Here is a 13,307-nt window from a genome sequence, read left to right on the forward strand (position 1 = left end):
AGCCATCTTAAATCACAATAGAACAGTTCTGTTTTCAGGCCTATGGAGATCCTATCTACTTACAAAATGTTATAAACTCATGCTAATACTACCCAAAATTCATACTAATGGAATACATTTTACCAGAAAAGATGTACAATTTACAGAAAAGCATTTGCTTTATTAGCACAGCCCTATTGTAAAAATAAATTAAATTTGACAACGACCATACTAAAACAATTACCCACTTACGTAGGCTTGCTTTGCAAGGACCAATACTGCAGGCCTTCAGATCAAACAGAGGTTGTAAAAATCCAGATATTAGAGATAATAAATACGTCAAATTTTGTATTAGGTCTGAAGAGGCCCTCCTAGTGTTTTCAGTCAGGCCTTTGTGTTTGTTATCTCTAAAACCCTATCGCTCTCAGACAAAGAGGTGAAAGTTCAGCTTTCAGTTCTCACCTGGAGTCCACGCCGTCTAGAACTTTCTGGGACTGGTGTCCTATCACTTCTTGTTTCAAGTAGTAGAGCATTCTGACCCGCAGCAACACCCTGCCCAAACAGAGCGGAGCGGTTACAACAAAGCAGCGCAGCACACAAACGCTGAGTATGCAGAATCGCAGGACACCCGCTGTGTTCACAGGGTCCGACTCGCCAGCAACAGTCTGTCCTGGACCACACTTAAGACAGCTTGGTGGCACAAAGAAAGGAAATACACAAAATGCAAACATTCACAAAATATTTAGTTGTTTTCAACACTCATTAGCTTATGTGTTCTACTGAAAAGCAATGCCCTCCCACAGACACAGAGAGAAAACACCAGGGTTTGATTCTGTCTGAGACAAAACAAATAAGGTGAAATGTGTGTGAAAGAGTGCTGAGCATCAGATGGATTGGGAAGTGTGAGGGAGTCACAGTGCAGAGTCCAGCTCTACAGCATGCCACTGTGTAATGCGTGGGGCAGGAGGATGTAATGAGGCTGCTGAGGTTAGCGCCACCTGGCACCTGGCTGCCGCAGTATAGTCATGATCTGTTGAGCACTTCATACTCTCACCCAAATCATCAAGAGATGGCTAAATTCAACACAGCTCTTCACTGCACATCTTGACAACACAACCTTTTCCAATTTTTCTTTTGGACACAACCATTCCACCCCCGATGCCTGCCCCCTCCCCTATGCTCCGCTGAGGGCTGCTCTGCCTGGGAACAGCTGCTGCTTCCTGTAGCTGTCACTGCAGCACTAAATCACTGTGATGTGGAGTGGGATGGAGAGAGGGAGGGAAGCTGCAGGAGCTGTTTCACGGTGAACTGCCTCCGTCTCGCTCCGACAGCGCTCTCAGCGAGGCTCTCCCGCCCCCTCTCCTCCTAGAGGGATCCATCACATCACAGCCAGGCGAACAAATGACAGCCTCGCACACACCTACACAACCAGGGTGTGCACGGAGATACAGAACACCTTACTTATGGCTCCATTCATTTCTCATTGCTTTAATGTCTTATGGTGACTGGTGAAAAACAAAATCTCTGTGCCCCATGTAGGAAACATTCCAGTGCTAGAGAAAAGTGCAAAGATCAGCAGAGTCCTCGGCGCGTCAGTGTTTGGCCAGCCTATAACAGATCTGACGATCGCCGGGTTCAGCAATCCTGCTCTGCAAACAATGAGGAACTTTCTGTGGGAGCTCTCTGAGTGCTGTGTCCAAAGCCACACAGACACAAGCTGCTTTAAAAAGAGGTCTAAATCTGGTTTTTTTGTTTTGTTTTACTTTTTATTTTGGCTAGTATTAAACAGCCCTGTTTTTTTTTAAATGTCATCTTATTCTACAATAAATTAGGAACAACAAAGGCTAGTAGTAACTACCCCCATCATAGTCCAAATTGTAAGGTTTATATTATGCACATAATCGTTATCATCTACCGAGTTTAAATTATTAATATTAAATCTAATAATGTATTAAACTTAAGTATTAACATTAAGCAAAGTGGCAGTAGGAGTAAATAAGGATAATGATAGGTGCAGCAGTGTCACTTGTTAGTATTGTTTGACATGACTAAACTGTTTATTTGAATAAAATGCCAATGTTTCATGAATGAAAACTGAGTTTTTTCAGTGTGTTTTTAAATAAGATATCAGGTGGTTCAATATAGTATGTGGGTTCATGATACAGGGATGTTAAGTAAAAATCACCTGAGAGCCTGAACACTAGTTAGGCTTCCAGAAAATACCATTCTCATCTGCCACATGTTTCAATTTCTGTTTTCCAAACAGCTAAGAGCAGCATTTCAATCAGAACAACTTGACCTGGTTAATAGAAAACTTGTGGGTACATACGGCAAACATATTAGATGCAATTCTAGGGAGGTTGTGCCCAGCATACTTACTCAGGATTCATTCTGATTGATATTTCATTGAGCATTAGTGGGAATAATAAAAACAAGGTCCTGCAAGGTCCTCCAGATTTCCCAATTTCAGGGGGTAACCAGTGTAGGCAGTGCAGGCACATCTGCTTTAACAGTTCAGTTAAAATTAAAAGCTAAGCCTCAATCTGGAGTGAGCACAAACACCAGCCCTGAATGTTGCTGCACAAAGCAGCTTTCCAATGGTGTAGCTGCCAAATGTCACAGTGTACTGGTCAGGACCTGCCTTGCATCAAACTGCATGGCCTCAGCTCTTCCTCTTTGCAAGTCAGTCTCCAAATTTTGCACTGGCTGGCAGTGTTAATGGCTGGGAGGTGATTTACTAGACACAACACAATGAATGATATACTTAATGTAGCAATGATTTTTACACAGATCCATTTTACCAGGACAGCATTTCTCCAGATGAGAAATAGTACAGATTTGGGACAAACCAATTGATCATGTTGTGTGATTATGTCTCAATGTTTGAGGTTTGCCCATATGGGGACTTTCTGCAATCTCTCAACCACTGAAGCTGTAACCATACAGCTGCTGACTAAAATTAAAAATACCCAGACTAAATCAATAAATTATGAGATTCCATTTGCACTAAGTTCACAATTTTTAACAATATTCATATTTAACTATTATATAATTTTAAACCAAACAGGATCCTCAAAATATTCTTTCATAACACTTGTATAAGACGACAATAAAATTCAAGGCTCTTGAACATTCTCCATTCATTCGTTTAAACTGATTTGTTGTATATTCAATGGGCTACAGCAAAAAACCTTCAATATTACTGACTACGAGGGCAAGTGGGGCAGAATCTGTTTTGCAAGCCTCGCCCCAAATCTCCTGGAACAGATATTCTGACATGGAAAGCTCAGAGAAGCAGGAACTGTAATGCAGACAGAAGCAGCAGCGGGTGTGGCAGCACTCACTTGTTGCAGTGGTGCTTAAGGTGCTTCTTGTAACCATCATCCTGCAGCAGGTGCTCTGGGTTGTGCTTCCTGATCCACTCGGCCTTCTGGATGTCGAAGGAGCTGGACTGAGTCTTCACCTTCTTCCCTTTCCTCCCACGTGGGACTGGGGTGGACAGGCCTGCACAGACATAATGTTGCACTCAGCTTCACTCTCTTAATAATTTCATGACATTTTCAGAAATTAAAAATTTAGAAAGAACAGCAGCACTTGAATGTGCACAGGCATTATTTTAATCCAGATGTCTGTCCTTTTAAAGTGTATATAATTGTAATTATTCATTGTTCTGCGTCATTATGAACACATGGTTAAAATTAGGCTAGGAAGAGCAAACAGGAATTAAATATTGAACCAAACAAATTAGCAAGAGCACACTTGCTAATTTGCTGAATTTAGCTGAAAGCTTCTCCCTGATGAATTTATCAGATACAATCTAGTTCAGCAATCAAGTTAATCTCAAAATGATTTTATGCTTGGTGCCCTTTTTATGCAACTGAATTGGCAAGTGTACATTCGCCTTGTCTCATGGCCACTATCTCTGCGTTTCAGTGCAGGAGCACTTAACGGTAATGAATGGCAACTTCCTATAAACGCTCATCTTTCACACCATAAACCCAACAGTGCATCACAGTGAAGGGGGTGTTCACTGGAGGGTATGTGCCATCCTCTGACATCATCAGAGCAACTTGTAGGGGCCTGACAAATAACAGTGCCTGAGAGCAAGAAGAAACTGAGAGCAAACAGGGACAATGGAACAATGTGTGCGTGACTGTCAGCTAGCTAGCTTGCCATGGTTAGGCAGAAATTTGCACAGGTTTACAAAGAGTCCTGTCCTGTTCTTTTATTATAATACAGCTACTGCTAAGCATGATTAAAAACTTTTCACAGAAACGGTGTTTGTAATTCTCTGTACTACCACTGTGCGCTGCATCATTGTCGTACATGACAGCTGGCTAGTAGCTAACATTAAGCTGTCTGACAGGTTTGATTCCTTGTATTAGAGTGAGGAAATTCCTTGTTAGGCTGTGTCTATGTTATTCCTGATATTTAATATATTGGTATCAACCTTAAAAATCTGTATCTATCAAACCCTGTGCCATTTCTGTGGCTGACACCACAGTCAAATAGAACTGACCTGACCTTAATTTTGATCTGGCAGTGAGGTGAGAAGGAGTGACTCACCCAGGTGGTTCTGTAGCTCTTTAGTGCGGCCGTCTTCAGTGGGGGCGATGAGGTCCCACATGAAGCTCTTGATCTTGTCGTCGCCACGGTAATGCACCAGGCAGTAGGCCAGCAGCGCCCTGCAGATCATCTCCACGTCCCTCTCGCTCAGCTGCCGCTTGAAGCGACCATGCAAGAGGATGTCCTTCCAACGGCCCCACCTGAAATGCACCACTTGTCATGGATACAACACAAATGTCCAGGCACTCTTGGAGACACCACATCATGCAGTGTTTCATTCATTTAATCAAGGTGGTGTAAAATTTACAAATTTTTTATTCCTATTGAGGTGCACTTCAAAACTGCTAAGATTATATATTACTGGAGATGTCTTGTTGGTGATGTCTGTGAGGTCCCAGCCAAATGTAAATACAATAACTTATGATACAATCAGCTCTTTTTTGCGATGTTCCATACTTGGTGTTTCTCTGCTGCAGCTGGAAAACATATGCTGCATGATATATTTTTCTCCTGAGCTATTCCCTCATGTCTACAGGAGCTACAGTATTACCCTTTTCACGCTCCAAAATTTCAAACAGAGCAGTACATTAGGAGACAGTTGACGGCAAAGAAAAAATAAATAGCCAGCGGCCTTTGCCAGGCTATGTCAGCCTCTTTCAAAACTGCTGGAATAGGTTGTCTCTTCTGTCTCCTGCTGTCCTCTTAAAAGGCATGTTAGGACCCGTAAAGGAGTACGGCTGCCTCAGCATTTCATTACTTTCTTATGATCAAGCAATACACTTACCAGTCTTAAGCATGTAGTACCAACACTGCTATACTGCCACTGTTAGCCTATTAGATAACGACTTCCTCTTGAGGGAGCGTTTTTTTTAAAGAATTACAGTCTGATGAAAAGACTTCAATTACCAGCAGCATTAGCACTATGGCTTTTGTACACAAGTGCATTAGCCTCAAGAGTGATGGGAGCTGCTCCATTCCTTTGTGGTTATGAACAATGCAAGATGGTTAGGTACAATGTGAGTTCAGTGTGTGAACATGTGTACGCATCAGTGGGGTCTGCTATGTGTCAGATTTTCTTGGAGAGTCAGGGTATTTGTGCATGTCCCTGGAGCACTTCATCGCATTTGACTCTGGATTGTGAGTTTGAAGTGCGTCAGCATGGTTCTAGTCCAACTCACCCATACACCAGCAGGTTCTTTTCCACACGGAAACACTCAGTGCGGCCATAGCCGTTGGAGCGGTCATAGGGACGGCGGAGCTTGGGCTTGTCATCGTTGTCGCTCTCACCCTCTGACAGTTCTGCCAGCTCGTCTTTGGTGGCACTGAATGGACGTGTCTGTTTCCGAACTCGCGGGGTGTCAATCACCAAGCTGTTCTGTAGGGGGGGGGTGGGGGTGGGGGAGAAGCAGTGAGAGAGGAATCAGGTAGGCGGGCAGGTAACTAAAACATGAGTAAAAAGATCAATGGTAAAGAAATAACACAGACAGGCACAGACCACAGAGTGTCTGACTGTAGCCCTCTACTTACTCTGCCATTGACAGTGGCTATGTCAATCTCTGCCTTCTTAGCCCATTTGTCCCAGAAGTTGGGATCATCCAGAGCAATGTCTGTCCTGTTCCCTGAGGCTACAAAACTGGCCTGAGGGAGAAAACAATTCCAAAACATCACTAAAACTGAGTCAAGGTGCTTTATCTTTGTACTTATTTTCCTGATAGCTCCAAATAGTTTGACATCTGATGATGCAGCAACATCAGCAACAGGAAAAGCACTGTACCTTGGCAAAAGTAGAGCCCCTGCCCTCTGACTCAATGGTGATGGTTTTGGTACGGCGCTGGAGGATCTGGTCAATGTCCTCCTCGCAGAACTTGGAACCCTCATCCTCCTCGTCCATGATGGCCCCATATGCCCCCCGCCGCAGCAGGTCCTCAATCTCTTTTTTAGACAGCTGCTGCTGGATCTGCTGGAGGATAGAGGACATGGAGGATCAGGCCCACTGACCCTGACACACTGATAAACCAAGCCTAAGACCCAACGCATCACACCATAGCAAGTATACTGTATGCATGTGCATGTAGTTCAGAAAGTAACACTTAACATTTTCAACATTCTATTTTATAGTTAAACAGTACATACACCACAATGCCAGCATTAAAACAATAACTTAATTTCTCCAGATAATTTTTTTAAACTGTTATAATATCAGTGAAACTGCACACGTAAAATGGGAGGTAAATTAGTCACTGTCATCTAACAAAAGAAAAAAAGCAGAAGAGCTACTGTGCAAAAGATGTATGTCTCTGAACACTGGGGAAGAGGACAGAGAGCAGAAGTGATAAGTAGACATACTCCACCCATGCTGTTCTCCCGCCCACTCATGCTCTGGAGCACAGCTTTGTCCAGGCCCAGCTTCAGGCTGGCACGGTCGAACATTTCCCGCTCATAAGAGTTCCGCGTGATCAACCGGTACACCTTAACCGCCTTGTTCTGCCCAATCCTGTGGCAACGAGCCTGGGCCTGTACACACACACACACACACGCACACATTCACAGTATGTCAAACAGCTCAGATGCAGATTTTCATCTTTTATGATGATATTCTTGAGCTATTATATAAAGACTTCCTCTACATGTTCCTCTAACCATGTTTTCTGTTATGTTTTGTGTGTCATTACCTAAAGTTCATTTCTACAGAACATTGGCCAAGATGAGGATAATCACAAAGCTATGCAGAAATATACTATTCATAGAAAAAGCCAGCTTCATATCCCCCTTGTCAGATTCCCAAGCAGCATTACTGCTGGTCAGCCAGCAGGTGTCAGGCCTGTCAGATGAGTTGGGGGAAACTAACCACATGTAACTCACTCAGTCTCGTAATTCAGAAAAGCATTCTGAGGAAGTTGGCTTGAGGTAATATTGTTAGCTTAGTGCGTTTCCACACACGATGCAGATTTCTGGATTTTCAAATGTAGCCTCACACATATGTAAAATAGCATTTCACACAAAGGACACTTCTACATCATCAAATATGTGATGTAAGAGTACCTCTTGAAAGAGCTTGGTCCCTGATCTTTAACTATGTACAGAAAACATGCTTTTGAGGGGAATTAATTTTAGGCACAGCGATCAGTTTCCATGACCACAAGCACAATCTTCCGTAAAATCAGAACAAATCATCATGACAATGCTCTGAGAGGGACTGCACCTGCAAGTCGTTCTGGGGGTTCCAGTCTGAGTCAAAGATGATGCAGGTGTCCGCTGCGGTCAAGTTGATGCCCAAGCCCCCTGCACGCGTGCACAGTAAGAATACAAAACGATCCGAGTCTGGTTTGCTGAAGCGGTCGATGGCGGCCTGACGTAGGTTTCCCCTCACACGCCCGTCAATCCTCTCATAGAGATACCTGCAACACAGCATTAGCAGCTCATACCATGCCAAATCAAGGCAAAAATCACATTCTTGCATTGATATTTGCATCGCACACAAGGTGCTGCTGTATTATACCATAAATTCATGTTTTAACTCGGAGGTCAGCATACTGTACAGTTTTAAATAGAAACTCAATGGTTGTTTCATACTGATCATCACTGTTACACTGCACAACAAGCCCACTTTATTCCCACACTGCCTGCATAATGCAGTAAGGGATGTCTTCCTGTCACTCCCACACTGCAGTTCCTGGACTCAGGAAGTGCGTCCTCCTGTATGACTAATCACAACAGCAATGCAGTGAGCATCCAACCACAGGAAGTTCAGCTTCAAAATCTCTTGCAGTCTTTTTCTCAGGACTGAATCAGTCAAGTTTAAAATGACAAATGAACCATGCTGTATATGATTTTAGTTCATACACTTTCAGGCCAGCAAAATCCATTGCACCTCTAGTGACCTCACACAGCTGCCCCTTTCCAGCTGCCAGGAACCCCAGAGGCCCCAAGACCTTCAGCTGAACTCCAGCTGGGCTCTGTGCCACCACCCACTGTGTTTACTTACTTCTACAGTGCTTTTTTTTTTATTCATGCCAAGGGCAAGTCAGAGAAAAGTGTAGGAAATGAAACATGTGGAGAAAAGAAGGGCACCTGCAAGCAATGAGCTAATACCAATCCTCTGAGTGGCTGAGCCAGGCTTTTTGTTTCTCTCTCCTGCCCCCAATCTCTCTCAAATCCATTAACTGACAAGATTAATAAGGAACATCACTGGGTAGGTAAAAGTAGACACTCTCTGCTTATATCACTATAGTACAAGCAGTGCCTACAGCAATAGTTAGCACCAAAAATGATGCTGGTTTCAGTCATTCTATAAAAAAAGAAGCTACTTTTCATTCTATTTCTATGGTTCCAAGGGTAGTCATATCCAAGAACCTCTCAGGTCCTCTATTCTTAGCTCTATCTCTGGTGCAAATGCAGATGTGATAAAATGAGATACAGCATGTCTCAAATGGTGTAGTGGAAGTGTTGGGACCTTTTCAGCATGTATTCTGTACATTACCTCCTTTGAATGAGGTAGTCCTCCAGGATGTCCAGGCAGCGCACCATCTGGGAGAAGATGAGCACCTTGTGGCCTCCAGCCTTCATCTTGGGCAGCAGCTTGTCAATGAGGACCAGCTTGCCCGCCGACTGCACCATGGCCTGCAGATGGAAGTCCACAGCAGCCGGGCTGTAAACTTCCCGGAAGTCCTCCAAGATCTTTTCCTCAGCCCCTGAGAGAGGAGAACAGGGCGGCCCTTCAGCATTACATCAGTGCCCTTTTACAAATCCCACTGATACAAAACAGGGGCCTCACAGGGGCTAACAGGGGCCTCTACAACACAAAGTTAAGTGTTAAACCCTACTGCACTTCTCCAAACACACAATCATCATATAGCCCTACTAACTCCAGGCCATTTGGTTCCTGCTTGATTTTGCGACATCAATGTTATTTAGTAAAAAGACCCTCACAGCACTTTACTCCATGTATGCCATAATGCCAAAAGTCAACACTTGACACTTCAGCATTACAGTTACCTTGGGAAAATACCTGCACTGCAACTGAACCAAACCTTTACAGGTTTACAATGGAGAGAAATATGTCCTATGAGAATTCAAAGAGTCATCGGCTTCCAAGCAACAGAGTTTTAAACTACAAATTACAATCATTTTAATTACCACAAACAGCGAAGCCAATGAACATTAGGATGACATTTAGCACACAATAAGAAGTGGAGTACACGGCCTGCTAGATGGTGGAATATTGAGGGGAGGAGGGAGCATGTCAGATGGTGACCGTCTGGCAGCTACTCATATCCCAGGGCCAGGCTCTGTGACACTAACACAGCCCAGGGGAGTGAAGCGCCATGGAGGAGGGCCTACATTCCCTGTGCCTCTCTTACAGAGGCCAGCCTGGCTCAACACTGAATGAGGCTGTGCTTCCTCAGCCAACTTATGTGGTCACAAGTCTGTTTTAAATTGCAGCGCCACTCCGATACTATTTTCAGCCATGATTTCACAGCATGCCTTTAGTAGGGATTTCAGATTATTCCCTCTGATGTAACGGAGAATATTTAAGAGCATGATTTAGGTCAATAGTGTCATACAACAGAAGTGAAAACGACTGTACAATAACATGACGTACTTCACTCTACTATCCATGTGATCTGACGTAATATCTGTAGTAGGGAAATAGCATTTTGACCCGGCAAGGAGCAGAGGAGGGTAAGTGGGGCAAATTGCTGCAATATTTGTTTTTTTCCCCTCACACACGGAAGGATTATATACGTACGTCAACTAAGCCATGGTACAAACTAATGGTAGAGCTGAGCATGTTGGATTTTCCCCTCAATTAATGAGAAACTAAATTATATGCAAATTGACAAAATTACATGTTAAAATTAGAGGAAGAATAAGACAGGGCTAAAACAAAGGGCTTGATATTGTAAAACAACATGAGAGCTGTGAGAGCCATCGGCGCACTTTGTGAGAGAAGTGACTTTAGCAACAATAACATGATATAACATCAGCGTATCACATAAAGGGTGCTATTAACGGTGTCTGTACACAGGACATTGAAGAGACAGGCATGAGGCATGACCATGATTTTGTGTTAAGTCAACTGTATGCATTTGTGTTACATAAACAAATATGTGAAGAAAAAGCTGTTGACTGTGTATCGAAAGGGTAACAGTGTGAATAGCCTAGAAGTAAGGCCGCTGATGTTGGGAGACAGTATCATGATTACGTTTGCTTTGATGAAAGGTACAGAAATTAGTGTATGACTATATGAATATTTTACCAGTGATTGTGAATATCTTTGAGCTGAGGACGATAAGTACATGACGATTTACTTTTAATGAGGTTGGCACAATGACTACTTGTGACAGTGTCCCTTTGACAAAGCAGAAGTGGTGATTGTGTGCGAAATTTGATATAGCGGTTACACTGACACTGTGTGACACTGTACCTTTGATGAGGTAGGGGTGGTTACAGCACTTGCGCAGCTCCATCATGGTGTTGACCAGGTTGGGCACGTTGGCTTGACCAGCACCCTTGGCCAGGAAGGAGAAGTTCTTCTCCAAGATGGCGCGGTAGTACTTCTTCTGGATGTTGGTGAGCTCCACCTCGATGATGGTCTCTTCCTTGGGGGCCAGCTTCTTCTCCACATCCTCCTTGAGCCTCCTCAGCATCATGGGCTTTAGGATAGCCTGCAGCTTTTGCACCTAAAGCAACACAAAGATACATGGATGTTCCACATGTACCGTGGGTCCCATTTATACATTTGCCACTTTGTGTCAAAGGCAAAGAGGAAGAACAGAGTATTTATATCATCTTGAACTCAACTACTGAACTGTAATAAAATCTCCACAAAAAGGCTTTAGGCTCTGTGAAGATTTCCCACAGCCAGTTTTAAAGGACAGAGGAGACAGGGTGCAGGAGACATGTTTTAATCCACTGGATCACCATGTGCCTCCAAACCGCTACCTTTCATACTTTTAAATGTTAATACACCGCCTGGACCCTATGCAAATTTCCTATTCTCTAATCACATATCAAATCTAGCCTCCACTGCTGAGAAGGTATACTGCTCTGAAGAATCTTTGATCACCTTCATGGCCATTGGTCCACATTTACCTGCTCACCTTCTTCATGCAAACCACAAATGCTCCTGCAGCCTAGACCCCAAACTGACTGGCATTTACCTGCCTCAATGAACAACATGCCCAGCCCATCAATGCACTGTAAAACTCTTATAAGAGTTGTCTCTAGACTCAAGCTGGTGCAACGAACTAGTGGATTTTTCATGTCATTCCGTTGTTAACATTCCATTGTTTTCCAGGAATCACTCAGCTGCCTTTTCCTGGGGTCAGAGAATAATTTTCCATTTCCAATTGGCCCTGGTTTTTTTTTTTATTCCTGCTGGAAGATGCATGCAGTCCAGCACTTTGTGACAATTTCCATGATAAAAATACACTATAAAACAAATACAATTTGACTGAATGACTGATTACGGCTTGAACTGTAACAAGGTAACAACCACACACTGAGTGTTCTTTATTTAAAGAGAGACTGAAAACCTGCTGTGAGGCAGCTCTCCTCAGCAAGGATCAGGAACCCTGGGAACATGATGTTACAAGTCAAAATCCTGCCAGTAATGTGGGGGAAGTCGAGAAAGCAGCCCAAGAAGGTGTGAACCATGCACCACTCATCAAGAAGAAATTTACAACAAGGATTTCCACATCTCCACAGACAAGCAGGGGTTTCTCCATTTAAGGTTTAAGTGCAACTTTCTATATTAATGTTTTATGTCACTGAGAGTAAATCATGTGTAAGAGCTTGAGTAATATTGCCCTGTAGGTATCAGATCTTTGCAACGTACTCACACAAGCTAATGTAGGTCTTCCAATACCAACATCAGCAATATGTAAGTATATTTGGTTATACTAGTTCTGCAGAGAGTCACAGTGACCCAGTAGGAAAGTGACGTTCTCCCCACACAACCACAACCACAAACAAACCAACAGGACCTCCATCAAATGGGGTAAATGACATATATTTAAGTATCTTTAAGGCCCTGTTCACACGTGGCATTAACATGCGTCTTGGGTGATCCGATCACAAGTGGACAGCTCTAAGTTCAGGTGTGAACGTACCCAAGATGCATTGAGCACACATTGAGATCCGATCGTTCAGACCACATTCGAAGGTGGTCTGGACCGCATGTGGCCACATTCTTTTAGCAGTGTGTACGCGAATGTGTCCGGGGCCACACTGAAGGACCGCCCACTCACAGGGATTAAAGTTCTCCGTTGTTACAACGCGAGATAGAATGGGTGTGCGTCTGACAGGAGCACAACGGTGTCCCATAGGCTATGCAGCCACCGGGCTCGTGGGTGTCCCAGACAACAATATTTTAATGCTTCAGAAAAGATTAATCACTGTCAAGTCATCAAAGATTTGCGTATGTAGATAAAGTATAGTGTCTTTTCGATGAAGTTACACCTTGGATTTACTGACATTGATTAACTGAAGCCAAGGCTCTATTCGTGGCACTGTCATGCAAAATAAGCTGAAAACACATTATTATACCAACAAAAACACAAAGTTCAAGTATCCCTATGATGCTAAAGACCCGCCTTAAATTAACCCTGTACCGATTTTCAAAATTAAATACACATACATGACATTCGCCACAGTTCTAGTGTTAAATAGGCTATTGGTGTCCGGGACACTGTGAGCCCGAAGGCTGTATGAAACAGTGAGATGTAGAACGTAGGCTATTTGAAAGGTAAACAGACAGT

General features: G+C 43.4%; 1 protein-coding gene across 10 annotated transcripts in view; it reads right to left on the bottom strand.

Annotated features, from left to right (window-relative positions):
* Window positions 1-13,307, bottom strand: part of LOC118781590 (chromodomain-helicase-DNA-binding protein 9-like) — a 64,995-nt gene that overhangs the window by 9,599 nt on the left and 42,089 nt on the right. For 7 of the 10 annotated variants that reach the window (XM_036534562.1, XM_036534565.1, XM_036534564.1 and 4 more), the window contains exons 14-23: window positions 10,973-11,228; window positions 9,026-9,236; window positions 7,748-7,943; window positions 6,892-7,059; window positions 6,320-6,505; window positions 6,073-6,183; window positions 5,724-5,920; window positions 4,546-4,745; window positions 3,324-3,483; window positions 442-531 (exon numbers count right to left, since the gene is read on the bottom strand). In XM_036534562.1, the coding sequence (XP_036390455.1) occupies window positions 442-531; window positions 3,324-3,483; window positions 4,546-4,745; window positions 5,724-5,920; window positions 6,073-6,183; window positions 6,320-6,505; window positions 6,892-7,059; window positions 7,748-7,943; window positions 9,026-9,236; window positions 10,973-11,228 (1,775 nt within the window). The remainder of the gene's footprint in view (window positions 1-441; window positions 532-3,323; window positions 3,484-4,545; window positions 4,746-5,723; window positions 5,921-6,072; window positions 6,184-6,319; window positions 6,506-6,891; window positions 7,060-7,747; window positions 7,944-9,025; window positions 9,237-10,972; window positions 11,229-13,307) is intronic. The other 3 variants (XM_036534568.1, XM_036534563.1, XM_036534559.1) reach the window with 1 other exon arrangement.

The sequence above is a fragment of the Megalops cyprinoides genome, chromosome 8 (genome assembly GCF_013368585.1).
Source record: "Megalops cyprinoides isolate fMegCyp1 chromosome 8, fMegCyp1.pri, whole genome shotgun sequence".
Taxonomy (NCBI): Eukaryota; Metazoa; Chordata; class Actinopteri; order Elopiformes; family Megalopidae; genus Megalops; species Megalops cyprinoides.